The 25164-nt window shown below is 38.1% G+C and overlaps 2 protein-coding genes across 2 annotated transcripts in view; one reads left to right on the top strand and one right to left on the bottom strand.

Moving 5' to 3' along the window:
• On the bottom strand, positions 1-4217 carry LOC100475526 (cytochrome c oxidase subunit 7B, mitochondrial). Its single transcript, XM_002930510.4, has 3 exons — positions 4067-4217; positions 1484-1608; positions 1-204 (listed from the first exon to the last, which is right to left on the bottom strand). Exons 1-3 carry the CDS (start codon positions 4104-4106, stop codon positions 127-129), a joined length of 243 nt encoding a protein of 80 aa, XP_002930556.1. The 5' UTR covers positions 4107-4217; the 3' UTR covers positions 1-126.
• Positions 4218-9025: 4808 nt separating this feature from the next.
• MAGT1 (magnesium transporter 1) overlaps positions 9026-25164 on the top strand; it is a 56942-nt gene continuing 40803 nt past the window's right edge. The window contains exons 1-2 of the mRNA XM_011217323.3: positions 9026-9185; positions 24508-24677. Of these exons, the coding sequence (XP_011215625.1) occupies positions 9084-9185; positions 24508-24677 (272 nt within the window). The 5' untranslated portion in view covers positions 9026-9083. The remainder of the gene's footprint in view (positions 9186-24507; positions 24678-25164) is intronic.

Below are 25164 nucleotides of genomic sequence, written 5' to 3'. Positions count from 1 at the left end.
AAGGTTTCAAATGTACTTTATTTCTTCAACCATGCCATATTTTAATGGGTGCACAGTGCTTCTACTTGGCATCAACTGTGAGTTGGTTTTGAAACAATTCAGTATTATACCAACTGGGATGATTGATTACTGATCTCTCCATTCCTTTGGGGTGACTCTGCCAACAGGGGACAGGTTCCATTCTATTCCAATTTGTGTTGCTGTCTGTAAGAATTAAAATGCTATTAGTTATAAATGTTTAAACCAGAGTCCACTCTCCCTTGGAGACTATTTCTTAAAAGTGACAAAGGTATTCAACTCTACAGGTTAAAAACACACAGAAACTCAGCTGGGAAATAGTGCCTCCTCCATGTAGGCCAAAGCTAATTACTGTCCTAATTCTCTAGACCAGTACTGCTCAAAAGAACTTCCTGAGGTGCAAGAAATGTCTAGATCTTCACTAACACAATAGCCACGTATGGCTATTGAGCAACTGAAACGTGGCTAGTATGACTGAGCAACTGAATTTTTAATTCAAATTTTTACTTCACATTTCTCTGTCTCCTCAAACACTGCTTCACTCAATCACAATTACCTAAATACTGCCAAAGAGCACTTTTAAAATACCTTTCATCAAGGAACACCACCTCCAAAGGTGCCCCTGATCACGTATTTGTTCAACACCTATTTACCCTTCTAATTAACTACACACACCTATTTTAAGTGTATTTAAAGAAGGTTAAAAGAAGAATGAAAATTCCCACTAATAAATATTTTTATTAAGGCAAGGTTAATAGATATCTTTTAAGAACTTATACATTTATCAAAACTTATACATTTATCCTACTTTTAACCAATAAATACATCAACTGCTAAGAAGATTGTTAAATGTAAGATGTAAAAAACTAAAATAATCAAAGCAAGTCACTGTACATCTCATCCATCAGAAATGTTGTACTCAGTTCTGGGGACAGAATTTTAGAAGAGAAACTGACTAAGTGAAGGAAGGTGACCCAAGATGGTGAAAACCCTGGAAACCATTAACAAAAAGTGATTAACAGAACTAAGGATGTTTAATCTGAAAGAGAAGATTAAGGAGACTGTTATCTAATTTTTCTAGTATCTTTGGTTTCTAGTATCTAATGGTTGATACATGGAAATGGGATCAGAATTTCTTGTTGCAAGAAAATGATGGGTAGTGCACCTGGCTGGCTCAGTCGGTGGGGCATTGTAACTCCTGATTTCACTGTTTTGAGTTCAAACCCCATGCTGGGTGTACAGATTACTTTAAAAAAAAAAGAAAGAAAAAAGAAAATGATGGGTAGAATATGAATGCTTAATGCTATGGAGAGATTCTTGCACTGGGTAGGTAATTATATCAGAAAATTTCCGGTGTCCCTCCTAACTAGAAATGTATACTACTCTGTGAAAGCATTTTGAATACACAAAATAAATAGGAATGAAAAACATCTAATATAGAAAATTATCAATCAACAGTACTTACATATGCCCATACAGCAATACAGAAAGTGGCTCCACTAGCTAATACGGCATTACCATATTTGTCATGGAAATCAGGCGTCCTTTTCTGGTGGCTCTGCCTTGCCATTGTTTGTGGAATGCTTTGTACTTAAAAAAAAAAAAAAAGGAATACAGAAGCGTATCTATCACTTATAAGGAAAAAAGAACATGTAATTTTTATTGCTAATCAGGAAAGCAAAGGATATTAAGTTTATAGTACTTTGTGGTTCAAAACAATGTTAAAACATATTGTAGCTAAAAGCGTAGTAGTATACTTTAAATGCATCACAAATAATTTGACAGATGTATAGATATGTGAGAAAACAAATATATCAAAATGTTAATTGTATCTATCCAGTGCAGTATGTGTGTTTATCATACACTTCTTCCAAATTTTCTCTATGTCTGAAAGTTTTCATAATAAAATCTTGGGGGATAAAACAGAACAGGTGATGTCAGTAACATTCACTACAAACCTCTGGAACTTGGCTCCTATTCATTAATTTGAGTATTTAGGACTCAAATTTTCACTAGTTTACTCTGCCGTGCTCAGCAACTTACAACATAAAAGGGTAAACTCAAAATGAATTTCAAATTAAAGCATACTAAATGTTTATGACCTTAAAATTACCCAAAAAAACCCTCCAAAAACTAGAGAAATGTTGATTTTTTTTTTTTAATTACTAATGAGGGCACCTGGGTGGCTCAGTCAGTTAAGTGTCTGCCTTCAGCTCAAGTCATGATCCTAGAGTCCTGGGTTCCAGTTCTGGGTAGGGCTTCCTGCTCAGTGGGGAGTCAGCTTCTCCCTCTGCCCCTCCCCCTGGCTCATGATTCCCCCTCTCTTTCGGCTCGCTCTCAAATAAATAAAAAAAATTTTTTAAAAATAAATAATTGCTAATGAATACAACACAATGCTAGAGAAATGGGGCACATGAAAATGTGTAACACACAGACCCTGCCTTCAAGTAACCTCCAACTTAGAGGAGGACATGAGACATGTATACACAAATCACTGTGATACAAAAAAGTAGAATATTAGCTAAGTATTCTGAACAGCAGGTAGAATTTGGTTATGTAGATGTAGGAAAGGGAAATCTGAAAAAAAGCGGAGGAAAAAAAAGCCCAGTGTATTAGAAAACCAATTATGTTTGGCTGAAGGACGAGGTATGTATAGGTAAGTAATAGGGATAAAACTAGAAAAGGATAATGGAGGGCCACTTTTTTCGTAGAGGCAAAGGTTTTTGAGCAGAATGACATTAAAACTTTGCTTTACTCATCGAACTTTACATCGGAATCGGGGATGTACTGTATGGTGACTAACATAATATAATAAAAAATCATTAAAAAAAAACCTTTGCTTCACTATTATTTTAGTAGAATGAATTTTCAAACTGCCTCTCCAGGCTCTTAGGAGAGCTTGGCAAACAGCCAAGACTGCAAAATGCATATTTCCAGATTTATTTCCTTCCTACGTAACAGATCCTTACTGTTTTATTTTTTTAAGATTTTATTTATCTGAGAGAGAGCGAAAGAGCGGGGGGGGGGCGGCAGAGGGAGAAGCAGACCCCTAGCTGAGCAAGAAGCCAGACGCGGGACTTGATCCGAGGACACTGGGATCATGACCTGAGCCACCCCTACGCGCCCGGATCCTTACTGTTTTAGAGCCTCAAGCGGTACTTATGTAATGGAAAGCATGTATCATTTGCTCAAAGTGGAAGAGATAACAGGCACGGCTTCTGGAATATTGAAAAACCAGCTGGGCAACTATTTTTTCAGTCACTGTCAAAGCTGCTTTAGTGTTTAGAACACAATCTAGTAATGCCACTAATGACTGTGCAAACTGAAAATATGGCTAAAGCAGCTAAATGGTAATTGCTTAAAGTCACTTTTCAATGTAAAACAACTGCTCACATTACTCAAGGTCACCTTCACTGCAAATCAAGTACGGAAATGAATTTTCTCTTTCCAATCTAGGCATTCTCAATACATAAGGCTGGTCTCAAAATTCCCTTGTACCCGCCAAACTTTTAGATAAGAAAAAAATTACAATTGTTTTAGAATAAGCTAATATTCATTTAATAACAACATAAAACCTGCAGGACCACCACCTGGATTGTCTCCTTGAAATGAAACCAGAGAAAGAGCTAGATTCCCAGTTTCCTTCCGTTACAGTTACAGGAATCGGAGAGGAAGTTCTTCGGGGGGTAAATGTACCCTCAAAGCTAAAATTTACGAAATTACTTTAGGAACGAGTAGTGCCCACCAAGAACCTCCTTCCCTGAAATCGTAGGTAAGTGAATTAAAAAAGCAAAAAAAAAAAAAAACAAAAAAAAACACAGGGCTATGCTATGACTCTAGTAACAGAAAGTGAGCTGAGAACCAAAACAGAAACACTGGGGATTAAATTAATGCTAAGGACAGCTTCCCAATTACTTGGGGCGAGGCGGGAGACACCGCATTTAGAATTAGAAAGTCGGGATGCAGGTGGAGGGAAAGGGCACGAGAGACCACTAGGACAAATGGGTAAAAGGCGGTTGGAAATTATTTGCTCACAATTTTTACTTACCTCGGAGACGACTTAGAGCAGTTCTGGCCATGGGAAACATCCTGAAGCTGAAGACAGAACGGCGCAACTGCAGCTGCTCCTTCGCTACAAACCCGTGCCAAACCTCCTTGCAAAATGCCCTGAAAGACAAAATGGCTTTCGGCAGGGCTCTTTAATGAGATTTAATGAAATCTCGCGAGATCTGTAACCCCCCCCCATAGAAATTGTAATCCTCTTTACTGATATTAGAGATAAAGGCATTTTGGGAAATGTAGTTTCACGCTTTGCAGGTGAGGTATTTAGTGAAGAATGAGAGAAACCCTCCCCACCCGACCCGCGCCTTGGAGCCAGGTTTAGGGCTCTAGAAGAGAGAGCTGATACACTCATCTTAGCCTAAAATCATCAAAGGCACTAACTTCAAGTTGGTGTTTCAGAGGCGTGAGCTTGTATCTCCCTCCACACTAGCAGTTTTTTTGAGTTCCCCGAACCTCCTTCACTTCTCTAATTTTTGTCTCTTATTACTATATAAGAATTTGTTTAACTTTTTTTTAAAGATTTTATTTATTTATTCGACAGAGAGATAGAAACAGCCAGCGAGAGAGGGAACACAAGCAGGGAGAGTGGGAGAGGAAGAAGCAGGCTCATAGCGGAAGAGCCCGATATGGGGCTCGATCCCATAACGCCGGGATCACGCCCTGAGCCGAAGGCAGACGCCCAACCGCTGTGCCACCCAGGCGCCCCTAACTTTTAATTTTAAAATGATTTCAAGGGGCGCCTGGGTGGCACAGTCGTTAAGCGCCTGCCTTCGGCTCAGGGCGTGATACCGGCGTGCTAGGGTCGAGCCCCACATCAGGCTCCGCGGCTGGGAGCCTGCTTCTTCCTCTCCCACTCCCCCTGCTTGTGTTCCCTCTTTCGCTGGCTGTCTCTCTCTGTCAAAATAAATAAATAAAATCTTTGTAAAAAAACCTACTTAGTAGAATTTAAGATTTGCTTGTAGGTTTTTTTTTTTTTTAGACTAATGGGATATAATCGAAGTGGTGTGTTCATAAATTGTTCAGATTAGTTTTTTTTTCTTTAGTGTGGTTGTTTTTCTTTTTCTTTTTTTTTTTTTTAAAGATTTTATTTATTTATTTCACAGAGAGAGAGAGACAGCCAGTGAGAGAGGGAACACAAGCAGGGGGAGTGGGAGAGGAAGAAGCAGGCTCCTAGCGGAGGAGCCTGATGTGGGGCTCGATCCCAGGACTCCAGGATCACGCCCTGAGCCAAAGGCAGACGTTTAACGACTGCGCCACCCAGGCGCCCCAAGTGTGGTTGTTTTTCATTTGAAATAGGGTCAAGCTCCCTTTTTCTGTTTATATTAAAGTTTTACCACATCCTTGATGATAAGATTTAATTTTTTTTCTAATTTTATTTTTTAAATTTTTATCTATTTATTGTTTAAGTAAGTGTGGGGCTCATACAACCCTGAGATCAAAAGTTGCATCCTCTACCACCTTAGCCAGCCAGGTACCCCTCTAATTTATTTTAAAAATTGTGGTAAAATATACATAATATAGTACTTACCGTTAATAATTATTGAGTGTACAGTTTAGTAGCATTAAGTACATCCACATTTTTGTACAATCATCACTATTCATCTTTAGAATTTTTTACAACTTGAAAAACCAATTTGGTTTTATATTTGGATTATTTTATAGATGTTTACATTATTACAAAAGTCAAAATTATACAAACTTGTATACTTAGAGGAGTGTCATTCTCATAACTGTTCCACTCCATTTCCTCCACTTCCTGCAGATAACCAATTTCGTTAGTTTCTGGTTTAACTTTTTCTGTATTTCCTTTTGCAAAAATGGACAAATATGTGTATATTTTATTTCCTCTTCTGTTTTACACAAATGTAGCATAATATGTATATTCTTTTGTACTTTGGCTTTTTCACTTAACAATAGATCTTTAAAACCCATATAATTACACAACTCTTCTTCATTCTTTTTTTTTTTTTATATAGCTGTGAAATACTCCATGGCGTTTATGTACGTTGGAGGAGGTAATAAAGAGGACTTGACTGCCAGTTGACCTGTGAGCTGGACCCAGGCAAACATATACTCCTCATCCAAACCCCATTCTGGGAATGTACATTCTGCCTACTTTTCCCACAGTGGGAGCTATTCCAACCACATAGCCTTGAGAAAGTAAGTGAGACCACCTGGCAGCATACATGACTGAACCCAGTTATGGCCTCTATATAAACTTTTGAGATTCTGGTGGGGAGATTCTGGTGGGCAGGTGGGAATTTCTACTTGTTTTGCAACTGCCCAAGACAAGCCTCGTGAGTTCCCTTGCTTATGAAAAACACAACCTAAGTGTCCATAGATAGATATATGGGTAAAGTAAGTTATACATGGTGGAATATTACTTGGCCATAAAAAGAATGAAATCTTGCCACTTGTGACAACATGGATCGGCCTAGAGGGTATATACTAAGTAAAATAAGTCAGATAGAGAAAGACAGATACCATACAATCTCACTTACATGTGTAATCTAAAAAAAATTAACAAAAAACAGAAACAGACTCATAAATACAAGCAGATGGCTGCCAGAGGGAGGGAGGATAGGTGAAATAGGTGAAGGGGATTAAAAGGTACAACCTTCCAGTTGTAAAATAAATAAGTCATGGAGATAAGAAGGACAGCATAGGGAATTTAGTCAATAATATTTTTATAATGTGGTATGGTAACAGATGGTGACCACACTTATGGTGGTGAGCACTGCATAATGTATAGAATTGTAAAATCACTATGTTGTATGCTTGAAACTAATGTAACATTGTATGTCAACTATACTTCAAGAAGAAAAATAAAAATTTTAGGGGCTCCTGGGTGGTTTAGACGGTTAAGCATCTGACTTCAGCTCAGGTCATGATCTCGGGGTCCTGGGATTGAGCCCCCAGGTCAGACTCCACACTCAGTGGGAAGTCTGCTTCTCCCTCTCCCCCTACCTTGCTCATGCTCACTCGTGCACTCTCTCTCTCTTTCAAATAAATAAATAAAATCTTTAAAAATAAAAAATAAATAAAAATTTTAAAAACCCTGTCAACCTAGAGTGGTCTGCCTCAGTCTCTCCTCGGTCTCTCCTTGCCCTGCATGTACAGAGGCCAGTTTGTAAACCAACAGAGAACCATAATATATTCAATCAGTCTCCTATATTTGAACATTTGGGTATTTTGAGAATAAATTATAAATAGTGCTAAAATGAATAATTTTGTGTACATATATTCTTATTTTTTGGAGTACATTCCTCAAAGTGGGATTGCTGGATCAGAGGATAAAAGTGTATGTAGTTTTGCTAGATATTGTCAGCTTACCCTCCATAGATATGCCATTTTGCATTTCCACCAGCGTTGTATAAGGATGCATGTTTCCCCACAACCTTGATGATGGCATGCATTGAATTTTTGCCAATATGATAGGCAAGATTTCTGTGTTATTTAAAAATTTACCTTAATTTTTATTCATTCAATTTACATGCAGTAAAATTCATTCTTTTTTGGTGTACTGGTCTGTGAGTTTTGATGCGTGCCTTGTGTAACCACCCCAACAATAAAGGACATGACAGTTCCATCACCACAAAAATTTCCTTGTGTGGCTCCTTTGTAGTCAACCTCTCTTCCCACATCCAGCCCCAGATAGCCACTGATCTATTCTCTGTCCCTTTGTCTTTTCCAAAATGTCATATAAATAGAATCAAACAGCGTGTCTCCATATACTTTTATTTTGTATTATTCTTATTATGAGTGTCTGTAGACATCTTAAAATGTTTTTCATATCTCCAGTTCACATATCTTCACTTCAGAACCAGCTCTTTTCCCTTCCATACACATATTTGTGTCCTCCAACATAATGAGATTCTTTTTCTCTGTGCGTGTTGTGTGCATGTGTCCCCCAGCAAGGAATAAAAGAGTAGTCATATGATGTTTCATAGCATGGAAATAAATCCAAATTATAGACAACCGATTTTATTTTCTTGGTATTTTTCCTCTTGAAGATATTATTCTTCCCTAGTTCAATCATCCGTTTTACAACCCACTATGATAAACAAAACTGGACCAAATAAATGGAAACTTCTTCAGCTATGTAGGATTTTTATTATTTTTTACATAGGGGAATTGGTGTTTAATGAAAATGGACTATGACACAAAAACTAAAGACAGAAATCTTCCTTACAACCTTGGTTTCATGCTCATCTCCCAAACAAAATAGTAAAAAGTCGGCATTTGCTGCCTATAACCTGAAATTTAAGTCCTTATCATAAAATAATAAATAAGTTTAACTTTAAAAATGTCATGAAAAAACAACTTAAAAAATCACTTTTGATGTCCGCTCTGTACACGGCACATGGCACAGTTCCTGGGACACGGAAGGTATTCAACAAGCTCTTGCTCATTTACTTTTAAAAATCTTCAGTGATATTAAGTGTATTTCTGCTTTCCTGCTTTTACTTTTTACATCTTGAGTTGAAAAACTTTAGAAGCAGAATGAGGGAATAAGATAGCTAACAATCACGTGGCTACGTCCGAATTTTCTAAAATATTGCACAAACAAGGCGGATTTTAAAGACTTCTAAACGAGGGGGAAGCGATTTCGTTTTAACAACCTGAAGCCATTTTGGACTAGGAAATAAAAGAAAAAAAAAAAAACCGCAATCCTTTACAACTGCGCATGCGCCCGTGCCCGCGCATTAAACGCCTTATCTTTACGTAAATGAACGGGCAGTTAATCGTCTTTAGCGGACCAATGAAAAACCACCAGATTATCCTTTTTCTATTGGCTAACGGAGACCAATTAGAAGTGAACCGTCTTTCAGCGTGCTGCTAGCAGTAGAGCGTCGTGACGTAATGTGAAGGGTCGCCCAGCGGGGCTGAGCTGGACCAATGAGGAGGGACAGGAGGCTGGTTTGTCTGTTCTCACGCCCCGCACTCAGACCCAGCCCGAGGAAAGTTTCGCTTCTCCGAGAGAGACAGAGAGAGAAGCGGACATGGCTGCGCGTTGGTGGCTTTGGTGTGTCTCCGCGAACATGGCGGTGGCGCTGCTGCTCAGTTACGGGGTTTCCTCAGCCTCTGCCCAAAGAAAGAAGGAGGTGAGGACGCTGTTTGCAGCAACGCGGGCTTTTCCCAAAGAATGGGGCTTGAGAGGGTCTGTACTCCTTCCCGTCCCCTTTCCCCATTGGTTCTGTGTCTTTTGGTGGCTCCAATTTCACCATTTTTAAGAGTTATGATGTTCGCGAGAGAAGAAACTGTTAACTCCTTGTCTTCTAGGGATGTAGAGCCTGAGAGGGGTGGGGTAGATGACAACCTGGCTTCTATAGGCCTGTGCGTGTACATAGCTGAGAGTGTTGACACTACTTTGAGTATGGGCCCCATCAGGTGGTAGGGGAAGTTTCACTGTAGGTCCGGGGGTAGAATTTCTTGAAATTTTCTGCTATCAGTAGATGTAACTCCCTTATAGACGCCTAAGAGGTATATGTTTGTAGCATTTTCGCTTCGGGAATGTGAGAATTAAACTGAAAAGCTACACTATGCCGGGTTTATGACATTGTCCAAATAATTGATTCAAAGCAATTTACTGGGATGGAAGCTCTTAAGCCATTTCGATAATTTACCAATATCAAACGTGCCAAGCACTGTTGTAGGAGCTTGGTATGCATAAATGAGCAAAACTAAGATTCCCTCTTTGTGGAATTTACTGACTGTGGCAAGTAGAGGAGATACAGTATTCTTTCCTTATCATTAAGCAGTCCAAGCAAAGATATTTTAACATGGTGTTTTGAAACATTTGTGACTGAGAGCCATATGCTCTTAGAGCTTTCAGGATTACTCATAACTTTTTATATGATTTATGCTCCCTGATTTTATGTTTGAAGAAAACTGAGTCCTAAGCTTACACAGTTACTTGTTGCAGAACAAGGACTAAAACCCTAGGTCAGTCTACGCCAGTTACTGTACATTTTGTGCTTCCTGTAGTACACAACACCTGTACATGCACTTTTAAAATATCATTTAGATATCTCAGATGCTTGTCAACTTGAGCTGAATTTAAAGGAAATTCTCTTTTCTGTTTCTGAATATTTGAACTATTCGATAAGAAAAAAAAATAAGCCAGCAAATTAGAATGAGTTACTTATTAGGTTGGCAGAAAGTAAAATAAAAACATACAGTTTTCAAAGGTATAGTGAACAGGATATTTTTCAGAGGATTCCAAGACGTTTTTTACATGGATAACAAGATATAGAGCAATACTTTGTATTTTAGATGCCTTTTATGCAAAAACACAAAACCACCCATATATAAGTGCATATGTATGTATAGAGCAATTTTTGTAAGGATACACAACAGTCTTATGAGTGGCTTTCTCTGGGTAGTTGGGATTGTTCATTAGGGGAACACTTTCACTTTTTACCTTATGTACTGGTATTGTCTGAATTTCTACAGTAACCACTTTTTATAAATAAGAGAAGTGAAGATTTTTGTAAAACTACTGTTTTGTCCAGTTTAATTATAGTTATTCATTTAATCTTTCACTGGAGTAGAAGCAGAAGGGCCTAGCAGGAGATAGGTTATTTTTAAAAGGAATCAGCAATAAATTATATGCTTTAAAATGGTTAACATGGTGGATCTTATGTTACGTAAATTTTATCTCAATAAAATAGTTTGAAAAGGAATCAGATTCCAACTCCTTTCCCATGATGCCCACTTTTCAGACCCTTATTGCTTTTACAAATCTATTGCAATACTGCGTAGCTGGTCATCCTTGAACCCATCCTTCATAGTATTGCCAGAGATGCTAACGTGAAAATCTGAAAACCTTTTAACCTATTTTGCAAAGTATTAAAGGGCTTCTGTAGCCTGACCCTTTTCTGCTTATCTTAGTCCAAGCTCCTTCCTATACAAGTCATACTGAATTACCTGCCTTCCTTGATCTTTCTATATTCTCTTGCAAGTGTCTGTATTTTGCTGGACTTCTGCTGGAGTATTTTCCTTCTCTCTAACCCTACCCTCTCATTCACCTGAGGATTCCTACTCTTTTTTTTTTTTAAGATTTTTTTTTTAAGATTTTATTTGTCACAGAGAGAGTGAGAGAGAGCACAAGCAGGGGAAGCAGCAGGCAGAGGGAGAAGCAGGCTCCCTGCTGAGCAGGGAGCATGATGATGCCAGGCTTCATCCCAGAACCCTGGGATCATGACCTGAGCCGAAGTGAGACGCTTAGCTGACTGAGCCACCCAGATGTCCCATTTTTTAAAAATTTATTTATTTATTTGAGAGAGAGAGGGCGCGTGCACGAGCAGGGAGAGGCAGAGGGAGAGAGAAGGGAGAAGCAGATTCCCTGCTGAGCAGGGAGCCTGACAGGGGGTTCGTTCCCAGAACCCTGAGATCATGACATCAGACAAAGGCGGATGATTAACTTGACTGAGCCACCCAGGCGCCCCTGAGGATTCCTAATCTTCAAGTCGTAGCTCAAACATTACCTTCTTCCTGAAGCAGGCTTTTCTTGGTCCCCCAGGTGAACTGAAATGAATTCAGTACATCATATTACCATTGTTCATATATCGGTCTTCCCCATTAGACTGTGAGCATCTTGAATTTACTTTTTTTAAAATACAGGTACCTTTAAATTACTTTTTGTTTTCCTCGCACCTAGCAGTGTCAAAAATGTCCTTGATAAACATGAAATTAATTAAATAAATGTGTGTATGTAGGGTCAGGAATCTGTTCTTTCAGTTGCAGTTTGTTTAGGTTTCACAACCTAAAATTGGACTTTCTCATCGGTAAAGAAGGAATTAATATAGGATGGTAAACATGTCTTAGCTTTTATCCCTTTCCTCTGTAACTGAGGAGGTTTTAGGCTGTTTAAAAAAGATTGCTGTGGGGGGGGGCGCCTGGCTGGCACAGCGGTTGGGCGTCTGCCTTCGGCTCGGGGCGTGATCCCGGCGTTGTGGGATCGAACCCCACATCAGGCTCCTCCGCTATGAGCCTGCTTCTTCTCTCCCACTCCCCCTGCTTGTGTTCCCTCTCTTGCTAGCTGTCTCTATCTCTGTCGAATAAATAAATAAAATCTTTAAAAAAAAAAAAAGATTGCTGTGGGGCACCTAGGTTGCTCAGGCAGTTAAGCGTCCAACTCTTAGTTTAGGCTCAGGTCATGATCAAACACCGCTCAGTGGGGAGTCTGCTTCAGGATCCTCTCTCCCTCTTCCTCTACCCAGCTTCTCCCACCCTGCTTGCACGCTGTCTCTCTCTCTAAAATAAAAATAAATCTTTAAGGGGCACCTGGGTGGCCCAGTTGGTTGAGTGTCTGCCTTTGGGTCAGGTCGTGATCCCAGGGTCTTGGGATCAAACACCTTGTGGGGCTCCCTGCTCAGTGGGAGAGTCTGCTTCTCCCCTCCCCTCTGCTCCTTACCCCCGCTCCTACTTGATCTCTCTCTCTCTCTCACTCTTTCTCTCAAATAAATAAAATATTTTAAAAAATAAATCTTTAAAAAAAGATTACTGTGATACTACTTGAGACACTTTTAAAATATAGGTGTTCTCTCATGCTTCATTCCCCCTTCTGATTACCCCCCCCTTTCTTTATCCCTTTCTTCTCCTAGACTGTGGACTCTGAGAAACAAACTGAGGGCTTCAGAGGGGAGGGGTGTGGGGGAATGGGATAAGGCGGTGATGGGTAGTAAAGAGGGCACCTATTGCATGGTGCACTGGGTGTTATACGCAACTAATGAATCATCGAACTTTACATCAAAAACCAGGGATGTACTATATGGTGACTAACAATATAATAAAAAATTATTATTAAAAATAAATAAATAAATGGTAAAATAGATCTAATGCTATCAGTAGGCTTAAGAAAGGGATAAAGGGGGCGCATGGGTGGCACAGCAGTTAGGCGTCTGCCTTCGGCTAACCCGCGTTATGGGATCGAGCCCCACATCGGGCTCCTCCAGTATGAGCCTGCTTCTTCCTCTCCCACTCCCCCTGCTTGTGTTCCCTCTCTCGCTGGCTGTCTCTATCTCTGTTGAATAAATAAATAAAATCATTAAAAAAAAAGGGATAAAGAAGAGGGGGGTAAACAGAAGGGGGAATAAAGCATGAGAGACTATGGACTCTGAGAAAGAAACTGATTGCTTCAGAGGGGAGGGGTGTGGGGGAATAGGATAGGCTGGTAATGGGTAGTAAGGAGGGCACCTATTGCATGGTGCACTGAGTGTTATATGCAACTAATGAATCATGGAACTTTATTTTTTTATTTTTTATTTTTGAATCATATAGTAAGAGTATATTTAGTTTTGTTAAGAAACTGTCCAACCACCTTACAAAATGGCTATACCATTTTGGATTCCCACCAGCAATGAATGAGAGTTTCTGTTGCTCCACGTCCTTCTCAGCATTTGGTGGTGTGAGTGTTTTGGATTTTGGCCATTATGGTAGATATGTAGTGGTATATTATTGTTGTTTTAAATCGTAATTCTTGAATCACATTTGATGTTGAACATCTTTCCATATGCTTTTTTGCCATATTTATATCTTCATTGGTGAGGTGTCTGTTTAGATCTTCTGCCTATTTTTTAATTGAGGTGTTTTTATTTAGTTTTAAGGGTTCTTTGTATATTTTAAGTAACAGTCTTACATGAGATACGTCTTCTATAAGTATTTTATCCTGGTCTGTGGTTTGTCTTCGAATTCTCTTGACAGTGTTTTTTGCAGAGCAGTAGTTTTAATTTTAATGAAGTCTATCTTATTTTTACTTTCATGGATATGCATTTGGTGTACAATCTAAAAGGTCATTGCCATACACAAGGTCATTTAGATTTTCTCTTTTGCTACCTTCTCGAAGTTTTCAGTTTTGTGTTTTTTTAATAATAATATATTTTTTTAATTTTTATTTATTTATTTATTTTTATGTGGAGTTCGATGACTCATTAGTTGTGTATAACACCCAGCGCACCATGCAATACGTGCCCTCCTTACTGCCCATCACCAGTCTATCCCATTCCCCCACCCCCACCCCTCTGAAGCCCTCAGTTTGTTTCTCAGAGTCCATAGTCTCTCATGCTTCATTCCCCCTTCTGATTACCCCCCTTTCTTTATCCCTTTTTTCTCCTAGACTATGGACTCTGAGAAACAAACTGAGGGCTTCAGAGGAGGGGGATGGGGGAATGGGATAGGCTGGTGATGGGTAGTAAGGAGGGCACGTATTGCATGGTGCACTGGGTTTTATAGGCATGTATTGCATGGTGCACTGGGTTTTATACGCAACTAATGAATCATGGAACTTTACATCAAAAACCAGGGATGTACTGTACAGTGACTAACATAATAAAAATATCATTATAAAAAAATAAAATATAGGTGCTCTGTTGTAGAATACTTCTTTTGGTCAATTTTTGAAAACATTTTTTTAAAAATCCCAGGTCTATCCACCATAGTAGATGTGCCTTTAATAGTAGGTTGCCTGGGCTTATAATCTTAAGTATTCCTTTTAAAAAGACACATTTCAGGATGCCTGGGTGGCTCATTCGGTTAAGCGTCTGCCTTCAGCTCAGGTCGTGATCTCAGGGCCTACTTCTCCCTCTGCCTCTCCCCCCAGCTTGTGTTCTGTCTCTCTGACAAATTCAAAAAATCAAAAAAAATTAAAAGACGATTTTCCTAAATTAATATAATTAAAAATCACTCAAGTTCTTCCTGGTTGTCTATTGTTAAATGTAATGCTATCTTGTCTGATTATTTATGCCTATAATAGTGTTTTCACAGGAACATTATTCTCTAATATTTATTCAATGCCTTCTGCATTCCAGGCACAATGGTTTATATGCGTTACTTATAATCCTCACAATAACCCTGCAGAGTATCAATCCCTTTAGAAAGATTAGGGAAGAGGGGACTGATGTTGAACAAGAGAAATTATGGGGGGCTTGCCCAAAGAAGACAGCTCTAGAGACTGAGCTGGAATTCCGTACCTGGTCTGACTCCAAACCCAGTGCTCTCTGCTAGGTCACAAAAACTTCTTTTGCAATGACTTATTTTATTTTTAGATGAATTATATCCCCCTGTGGTAGAAGGGAAATTGTTTGTCCTTGCATCTGGTGTTTTAGGAAGGCAGCATGATAAAAATGAAAAAGCATGGCCTTTGATAAAATGATCTGTATATATTGATCTACTTCTGGGAATCTGTAATAGAGAAAATGAAATATGGAAAACAGTGAATGCACATAGCATACTGAAACCTAATAAAAATGATCATAATAATGCTAGGATGATAGATTTTCTCCCCTTTCTCAGTTTTCAAAAAAAATTTTAAAATTTTAAAGAGCATATGTGTTTTTCATGTCAAAAATGTAGATATCTTTTTTTAGTATGTTGTATTAGTCACCATACAATATGTCATTAGTTTTTGATGTAGTGTTCCATGATTCATTATTTGCATATAACACCCAGTGCTCATCACAACATGTGCCCTCCTTAATACCCATCACCAGATTACCCCTTCCTCCCACCCCTCTGAAACCCTCAGATTGTTTCCTGGAGTCCATAGTCTCTCATGGTTCATCTCTCCCTTTGATTTCCCCCTCTTCAGTTTTCCCTTCCTCCACCTAATGTCCTCCATGCTATTCCTTATGTTCCACATATGAGTGAACCCATATGATAATTATCTTTCTCTGCTTCACTTATTTCATTTAGCATAATCTCCACGGGTCCCATCCATGTTGATGCAAATGGAGGGTATTCATCCTTTCTGAGGGCTGAGTAGTATTCCATTATATATATGATCCACATCTTTATCCATTCGTCTGTTGAAGGGCATCTTGGCTCCTTCCACAGTTTGGCTTGTGGACAATGCTGTGTGAACATTGGGGTGCATGTGCCCCTTCTTTCCACTACATCTGTATCTTTGAGGTAAATGACCAGTAGTGCAATTGCTGGGTCATAGGGTAGCTCTATTTTTAACTTTTTAAGGAACATCCACAGTGTTTTCTGAAGTGGCTGTACCAGTTGCATTCCCACCAACAGTGTAAGAGGATTCCCCTTTCTCCGCATCCTCGCCAACATTTGTTGTTTCCTGCCTTGTTAATTTTTGCCATTCTAACTGGTGTAAAGTGGTGTCTCAATGTGGTTTTGATTTGAATTTCCCTGATGGCTAGTGATGTTGAACATTTTTTCATGTGTCTGTTGGCCGTTTGTATGTCTTCTTTGGAGATGTGTCTGTTCATGTCTTCTGCCCATTTTTTGACTTGATTATTTGTTTTTTGGGTGTGGAGTTTGAGAAGTTCTTTATAGATCTTGGATATCGGCCCTTTATCTATAATGTAATTTGCAAATATCTTCTCCCATTCATTAGTTGCGTATAACACCCAGTGCACCATGCAGTACGTGCCCTCCCTACTACCCATCACCAGCCTCACCTATTGCCCCACCCCCTCCCCTCTGAAGCCCTCATTTGTTTCTCAGAGTCCATAGTCTGTCATGCTTCATTCCCCCTTCTGATTACCCCCCCTTTCTTTATCCCTTTCTTCCCCCTACTGATCTTCCTAGTTCTTATGTTCCATAGGTGAGAGAAATCATATGATAATTGTATTTCTCTGTTTGACTTATTTCACTTAGCATTATCTCCTCCAGTGCCGTCCATGTTGCAGCAAATGTTGAGAACTCGTTCTTTCTGATAGCTGAGTAATATTCCATTGTATCTATGGACCACATCTTCTTAATCCAGTCATCTGTTGAAGAGCATCTTGGCTCCTTCCACGATTTAGCTATTGTGGACAATGCTGCTATGAACATTGGGGTGCATATGGCCCTTCTCTTCACTGCGTCTGTATCTTTGGGGTAAATATCCAGTAGTGCAGTGGCTGGGTCATAGGGTAGCTCAATTTTTAACTTTTTAAGGGACCTCCACACTGTTTTCCAGAATGGCTGTACCAACTTGCATTCCTACCAACAGTGTAAGAGGGATCCCCTTTCTCCACATCCTCTCCAGCAATTGTTTCTTGCCTTGTCAATTTTTGCCATTCTAACTGGCATAAGGTGGTATCTTAGTGTGGTTTTGAATTGAATTTCCCTGACGGCTAATGATTTTGAACATTTTTTTATGTGTCTGTTAGCCATTTGTATGTCATCATTGGAAAAGTGTCTGTTCATATCTTCTGCCCATTTTATGATTTGTTTATTTGTTTCTCGCATATTGAGTTTGAGAAGTTCTTTGTAGATCTTGGATACCAGTCTTTTATCTGTAGCATCATTTGCAGATATATTCTCCCATTCCATGGGCTGCCTCTTAGTTTTTTTGATGGTTTCCTTGGCTGTGCAGAAGCTAGAAAAGCAACTGATTTCTGTGCATTGATTTTGTATCCTGTCACATTACTCAATTGTATCCTGTCAATTGCTGTATGAATTCTAGTAATTTGGGGGTCGAGTCTTTTGGGTTTTCCACATAAAATATCATGTCATCTGTGAAGAGAGAGAATTTGACTACTTCTTTGCCAATTTGAATACCTTTTATTTCTTTTTGTTGTCTGATTGCTGAGGCTAGGACTTCCAGTACTATGTTGAACAATAGCGGCACAAGTGGGCATCCTTGTTGTGTTCCTGATCTTAAGGAAAAGCTCTCAGCTTTTCCCCATTGAGAATGATGTTCTCTGTGGGCTTTTTGCAGATGGTTTTTATGGAATTGAGGAATGTACCCTCTATCCCTACACTCTGAAGAGTTTTAATCAGGAAAGGATGCTGTATTTTGTCAAATGCTTTTTTTGCACCAATTGAGAGGATCATATAGTTCTTGTCTTTCTTTTATTAATGTGTTCTATCACATTGGTTGATTTGCGAACGTTGAACCACCCTTGCATCCCCAGGAATAAATCCCACCTGGTCATGATGGATAATCCTTTTAATGTACTATTGGATAAAGAACATATGTGTTAATGCAACCCTAATGATCCTTAGCCAGTTACTGAGTCTCATTTTCCTTATCAGTAGAATGCAAAAATGCCTGTTTGCATATTGTGAAAATTAAATGAGGGCAGTAAGGTGTCTAATGCCATCCCTTGCATGTAGAAGACATTAAATGACTATTAGAAGATAAGATTGTGTTCCTCTGTGGTAGTAAAATATTTTTTGGTTGATCTTTTTGTGATGTTTTTATGGATATTCAGAAAATAGAATTACTGCGTATTTTGACAAGGCAGGTTATTGTTCGAAAAACTTCTACATTTTCTGACATTGCTTTGAAAACTGAGAAATGAAATTGTCAAATGTGCAAAATCTCTGTGATTCTTTAGAAAATACCTTATTACTAAGAATCAAAGGCCCAGTAGCAGTTGCAAAACAAATTGAGGTACCCCCTATAACCAAAACATCACAGAGAGGGGACAGAGTGTATTTTAGTCCTGTCCAGAAATTAGGTACACTGAGAATGGAGCACATGACATTTAAGGATTAAAAATGCTCTCTTCTCGGTTCACTCTCTGATTCTTTCAGTTGTTATCTGCCAGATATGTTTCCAGATCTGTTTAGTGTCACTCTTAATTTGAGGATGGAGTTGGACATGTATTGCTTAACCAGGAATCTTATTTTACTAATGTCTGAAAACTAGTGGATGATTAAGAAAACTAAAAATACCAAGAATTTTTGTAAATAAACCCTGATGGTGTAGAGCACAGATACAGTCAAATGAGTTTGAAGGTGGGGGAAGGGAGGTGCATTTTAGAAGAATTCAGACTGGTGATGTTTAGCTTTATTACTTCTGAAATTCAGAAGAAATCTTAATGGCAGAATCAGATTTCAGCTTTAAATGATAATGGATTCCTATATGCTATTTTTCATGAGAGAGATTCAGGAGCAGTAGAAGAATTTGTAGTTGTTCAGACTTAATCTAGTTTACTAGAACGAATTTAGATAAATATTATGCAAGCAGGTAGAGTGAAATTAAACTATTGTGTCACGGCCTTTTCTTGGCCCTCTTAATCCTTCATAGGCCTAAAATGTTCATCATACTTGATTATTGCTAACAGGATTAGGGATATTAATTGACTTCCTGTTAGGATTATTTTGTGGTCATACTAATTAAAATGTTTCAAGAGAACAGGGAGTTCAAGCTTACTTAACTTTGCTGGTTAGTATTTTAGTTGTGAATAATATTGCTCTTTTTTGTTTTTTTTTAGTCAAAAATAAATAATGTAGTCCAGGAAGGGGGGAAATTGATTATAAAAGTCCTTCCTTATACATTTAATGTTTTTCCATAGCAAGCCTATATTTTGTTTTGAATAAATGTATCTAATGCAAATTAAAAACTGGATGGATATATTTTCTTCAATGTTTAGTGAAGCTATTAGTGGAAATAGTATTTGCAAAAGGAGTTGTTTCCAAATCAATGGCTTTTTTTAGTTGCTGAATAATTCATTTGATAAACCTCTTACTTTTCTGTACTATAGTCCTTTGTGGTTCTTAACTTTAAAGTATTAAATAATAAATAGAAGGACATGAAGGGTGTGGGCAACATTTTAATTCTTTGAAGGTTATGTCTTTGGAAGATAAAGGGAGATCTGGGGAGTGCTTAGTGGTACTTAGTAAAGATGCTGTAGAAAAACAAAAGTTTTATTTCTGAGCCATAACTTTCAGTATTCAAACGGTGGGCTCTTGAGAATGGATGAAAGGTATCCTAAGGAAGAAGGTTCTTCAGTACTAGGCAGTCAAGAAAGCTTTCGACTCAAATATGAAGAAAAGAGAAGTTCCTTTATAAAACCATATACTAGAGAAGACAGAGGACTAGTGAAAGAAGTGGCTAGGACCTGTACTCTAAAAACTATAAAACATTGATGAATGAAATTGGAGATGACAGAAACAGATGGAAAGATATTCCATGCTCATGGATTGAAAGAACAAATATTGTTAAAATGTCCATGTTACCCAAAGCAATCTATAGATCTAATGTAATCCCTATCAAAATACCAGCAGCATTTAACATAGAACTAGAATAAACAACCCTAAAATTTGTATGGAGCCACAGAAGACCCCGAATAGAAAAAGCAGTCTTGAAAAAAAAAAAAAAAGCTGGAGGTATCACAATTCCAGACTTCAGGTTGTACTGCAAAGCTGTAATAATCAAAACAGTATGGCACTGGCACAAAAATAGACACATTGATCAACGGAACACTATAGGAACCCCAGAAACAAACGCTCAATTATATGTGGTCAATTAATCTTCAACAAAGGATGCAAGAATGTGGGGCGCCTGAGTGGCTCAGTCGTTAAGCGTCTGCCTTCGGCTCAGGGCGTGATCCCGGTGTTCTGGGATCGAGCCCCACATCAGGCTCCTCCGCTGGGAGCCTGCTTCTTCCTCTCCCACTCCCTCTGCCTGTGTTCCCTCTCTCGCTGGCTGTCTCTCTCTCAAATAAATAAATAAAATCTTTAAAAAAAAAAGAATGCAAGAATGTGCAATGGGAAAAAGTCTCTTCAACAAATGGTGTTGGGAAAACCGGACCATGTTTTTACATTGTATCCAAAAATAAACTCAAAATGGATTAAGGACCTAAATGTGAGACCTGAAACTATAAAAATCCTAGAACAGCACAGGCAGTAAAGTCTGACATTGGCCTTTTTTTTCTAGATATGTCTAGAAAATGTGTCTGACATTTGGTGACATTTTTCTAGATACGTCTCCTGAGGCAAGGGAAACAAAAGCAAAAATAAACTATTCGGAATTCATTAAGATAAAAAGCTTCTGCTAAGATAAAAAGCTTCTGCACAGTGAAGGAAACAATCAACAAAACTAAAAGGCAACCTACGGAGTAGGAGAAGATTTTTGCAAATGACCTCTCCAATAAAGGGTTAGTATCCAAAATATATAAAGAATTTCTATAACTCAACACCAGAAAAACACAAATAATCCAATTAAAAATTGGCAGAAGACATGAATAGACATCTCTCAATGAAAAGATGCTCAGTATCACTGATCATCAGGGAAATGCACATCAAAACTACAATGAGATGTCACCTCACACCTGGCAGAATGGCTAAAATGAAAAATAAGAAACAAATGTTGGCAAGGATGTGGAAAAAAAGGAACCCTGGTGCACTGTTGGTGGAAATGCAAACTGGCCCAGCCACTGTGGCAGTATGGTGGTTGCTCAAAAAATTAAAAATATAATTACCAAATGATCCAGTAATTGCACTACTGGGTATTTACACAAAGAATACAAAAACACTAATTCAAAAGGATATATGCACCTCTGTGTTTATCACAGCATTATTTACAATAGCCAAATTATGGTAGCATCCCAAGTGTCCATTCATAGATGAATGGATAAAGATGATGTGATAATATATACATATATGTGTATATGAATATATGTATATGTGATACATGTATATGAATATATATCATATCTTTATCCATATATATGTGTAGCGTGTGTATATTATTCAGTCATAAAAAAGAACGAAATCTTGCCATTTGCAACAACATGGATGGAACTAGAGAGTATAATTCTATGTGAAGTAAGGCAGTCAGAGAAAGGCAAATACCATATGATATCAATCTTATGTGGAATTGAATAAAACAAACAAAGGAAAAAAAGACAAACCAAAAAGCAGACTCTTAACTATAGAGAATGAACAGGTGGTTACCAAAGGGGAGGTGGATGGGGGATGGGTGAAATAGGTGAAGGGGATTAAGAGTACACTTATTTTTTTTTTTAAGATTTTATTTTTATTTATTCGACAGAGAGAGAGACAGCCAGCGAGAGAGGGAACACAAGCAGGGGGAGTGGGAGAGGAAGAAGCAGGCTCATAGCAGAAGAGCCTGATGTGGGGCTCGATCCCATAACGCCGGGATCACGCCCTGAGCTGAAGGCAGAGGCTTAACCGCTGTGCCACCCAGGCGCCCCTAAGAGTACACTTATTTTGATGAGGGCTGAGGAATGTAAGAATTGTTGAATCACTATATTGTACACCTGAAACTAATATGACACTGTATGTTAACTCTAGTGGAATTTTTAAAAAGTGTCTCAATTATTAAGATGTTATATTTGACCTATCTAAAATATATCACATTCTTCAGTCATTCCAGGAAGATCAGGTAGTGGTTTATTATTAGGAATGATGTTTTTTTTCCTTTTGTTCATCATTTGAATAACTTAGTGTTTATTTAATTTCCCTATGTTATGCATAGGTCTCTGTCCTTATGTAGTCACTGTCCATAAGAATGAGAATGTATAGCAGTAGTTCTGAAACTTCAGTGTATATAAAGAATCACTTGGGTTACCTGTTAAAATTTCATGTTCTTGGAACCTACAGTAGACCTACTGAATCAAATTTACTAGAAGATGAAACCTGGAAGTCTTAACATCTAACAAGCTCCTTTATACCAACCACACTTGGAGAAACATGGGTATTGAAAGTTTATTACCCATTATGCTAAGGGCTTGCTCTGAGAAGTTTTGGTTTACTTTATTGCCACATTTTTCTTTTATATTGCGTTCTGATCAGTAATGAATTAAAAAATTGAATACATAATAAGATGATAAAAACTTAAGTCATACTGTGAAAATTCTTTTCAGTTTACAACAGTGATTCTCAGTAAGGGAAGAGGGGAGTTTTGCTCCCTGGGGTTATCTGGCAATGTCTGGAGACATTTTTGGTTGTTGCAGCTGAAGGTAAGGGTACTGCTGGTCTCTGATGGGTGGAGATCAGGGATGCTGCTCAACATCCTACAATATGCAGGACAACTCCTGACAACAAAGAATTATCTGGCTCAAGATGTCAGTATTGCCACTGTTGTAAAACCCTGGTTTAGAGTGATCTGTTTCCTCAGTATCATTGTTCCACAAATCTTGTTAATTATTTGTTGTACTAATCTTTTAAGAGTGTATATATTTCTCTATGGGCTTAGAGTTTATATTTGGTTTTCTATTTGTGACATATTCGTTTTATGGCTTTTACTGGAATTACTTTGCATCTGATACAAAACTAATTTTTGTGCATTCTTTCTCTGTTGTTCATAGGTATACTCAGGAAATAATTTTTTTTTCAGTATTGGCTGAACTCAGCCATGCTTTAAAGGTAAATCATGCATTTTTAGAATCCATGTTACTATTCCCTTCCTGGAAAAACAAGTTCCATTTCTTTTTTTTTTAAGATTATATTTACTTATTTATTAGAGCACACATGCGTGCAGGTGAGCAGGGACAGAGGAAAAGGGAGAGAATCTCAAGCAGACTCCCTGCTGTGCACAGAACCCAACATGGGGCTTGATCCCATGACCCTGAGATCATGACCTGAGCTGAAACCAAGAGTCAGATGCCTACCTGACTGAGCCGCCCAGGCTCCTCGAGTTTTGATAGTTTTTAAAAGTATATTATAACTACTAATCCTTTGTCAGATATGCGTTTTGAAAATATTTTCTCCCACTCTGTAGCTTGTCTTTTCCTCCTCTTAACATGGTCTTTCCTAGAGAAAAAATTTTAAGTTTGGTGAGGTTGTTTATCTTTTTTTTTTTTTTTCTTTTTTATGAGTCGTACTTTTTGGTTTCAGGTCTAAGAACTCTTTCCCTAGCCCATGATCCTAAATGTTCTCTCCTAATTTTTTTCCTAAAGAAAAAATTTTTAAGCTGTATGCCCAGTGTGGGGGTTGAACTCACAACCCAGTGATCAAGAGTCACATGCTCCACTGACTGAGCCATCCAGGTGCCCCTTTTTTCTTTTTTTCTAAAATTTTCAGTTTTCATTTTGATGTTTAAGTATGTGATCCAGTTTGAGTTAATTTTTGTATAAAGTATGAAGTTTAGTTCGAGATTCCTGTTTTTGACCATGGATGTCCAGGTGCTCCAGCACTATTTGTTGAAAAGGCTGTCCTTGCTTTACTGAGTTTTTGCACCTTTGTGAAAAATCAGTTGGCTATACAATGTAGGTCTGTTTCTATGCCATTGATCTATGAGTCTATTCTTTCATCAGTACCACTCTGCCTTGCTTATTATAGCTATATATTAAACCTTAAAATCAGGTGGAGTGATCCTCCCATTTTATTCTTTGTTTTCAAGATTGTTTTAACTGCTCCAGTTTCTTTATAGGTGTGTTTTGTTTTTATTTTGTTTTGGTTTTGAGAAGCAAATTCTTGTACAAAACTAACTGGTTTAACTCAATATTCTTTGGAATCTTTGGCAAATGAAAGGTTTTATGATTTTATATTTTATTTATTAGTAAATAATTCACATCAACAGTATAGTATCTGATTAAATCTCATCATGAAATAATAGAATTTTAAGAATAATTATCAGGCCCAATTATCAGATTTTATTTTTAGGTTTCTCACAGTTTCTGTGTACCTCTGCTTGTTAGTCTTGGTTTTAAGTAAGTTGCCTAGTTAAAAAGAACTTCAAATGCCACACTGAGAGCATTAACACATGCTCCTCCTTTTTTTTTTTAGATGGTGTTATCAGAAAAGGTTAGTCAACTGATGGAATGGACCAATAAAAGACCTGTAATAAGAATGAATGGAGACAAGTTCCGTCGCCTTGTTAAAGCTCCACCAAGAAACTACTCCGTTATTGTCATGTTCACTGCTCTCCAACTTCACAGACAGTGTGTCGTGTGCAAGTATGAACTTTCAACTACACTTTAAAATTAAATAACATAAGATTTTAACCGTTTCTTAATCCTAGAAGAACCAAATTAGTTCAGTGGGTACATAAACAATTACTGTATATACCTTACTTAGGATGTCTGTAGTAACACATATTGCCCTTTTTTACAGTCATTTCTTGTTTGCCCACATTAGTGGGGGGAACAAAGAGCAAGGATAAAGTATTGTGGTAGCCATGATAGGAATAACTTGAATAATCATCATATAAATTGGTATCAACTTATATAAATGTATGCCAATAGGATTGATGCAGTATTTTACTATTTATAAGTTATATCACTTTCATAGTCTTATTTTATACAACAACCCCAAAAGGTAAGTAAAGCAAGTGTTCTCTCATTTGTGGAGAAATAGGTTCCAAAATCTTTTTTTTAAAGATTTTATTTATTTCTTTGAGAGAGAGTGAGCAAGTGAGAGAGGGAGAGAGCCCAGGAGAAGGGG

This window comes from Ailuropoda melanoleuca, chromosome X (genome assembly GCF_002007445.2).
Source record: "Ailuropoda melanoleuca isolate Jingjing chromosome X, ASM200744v2, whole genome shotgun sequence".
Classification (NCBI taxonomy): domain Eukaryota; kingdom Metazoa; phylum Chordata; class Mammalia; order Carnivora; family Ursidae; genus Ailuropoda; species Ailuropoda melanoleuca.
The sequence above is the reverse complement of the archived record's forward strand: the minus strand, read 5'-3'. Positions and strand labels throughout refer to the sequence as shown.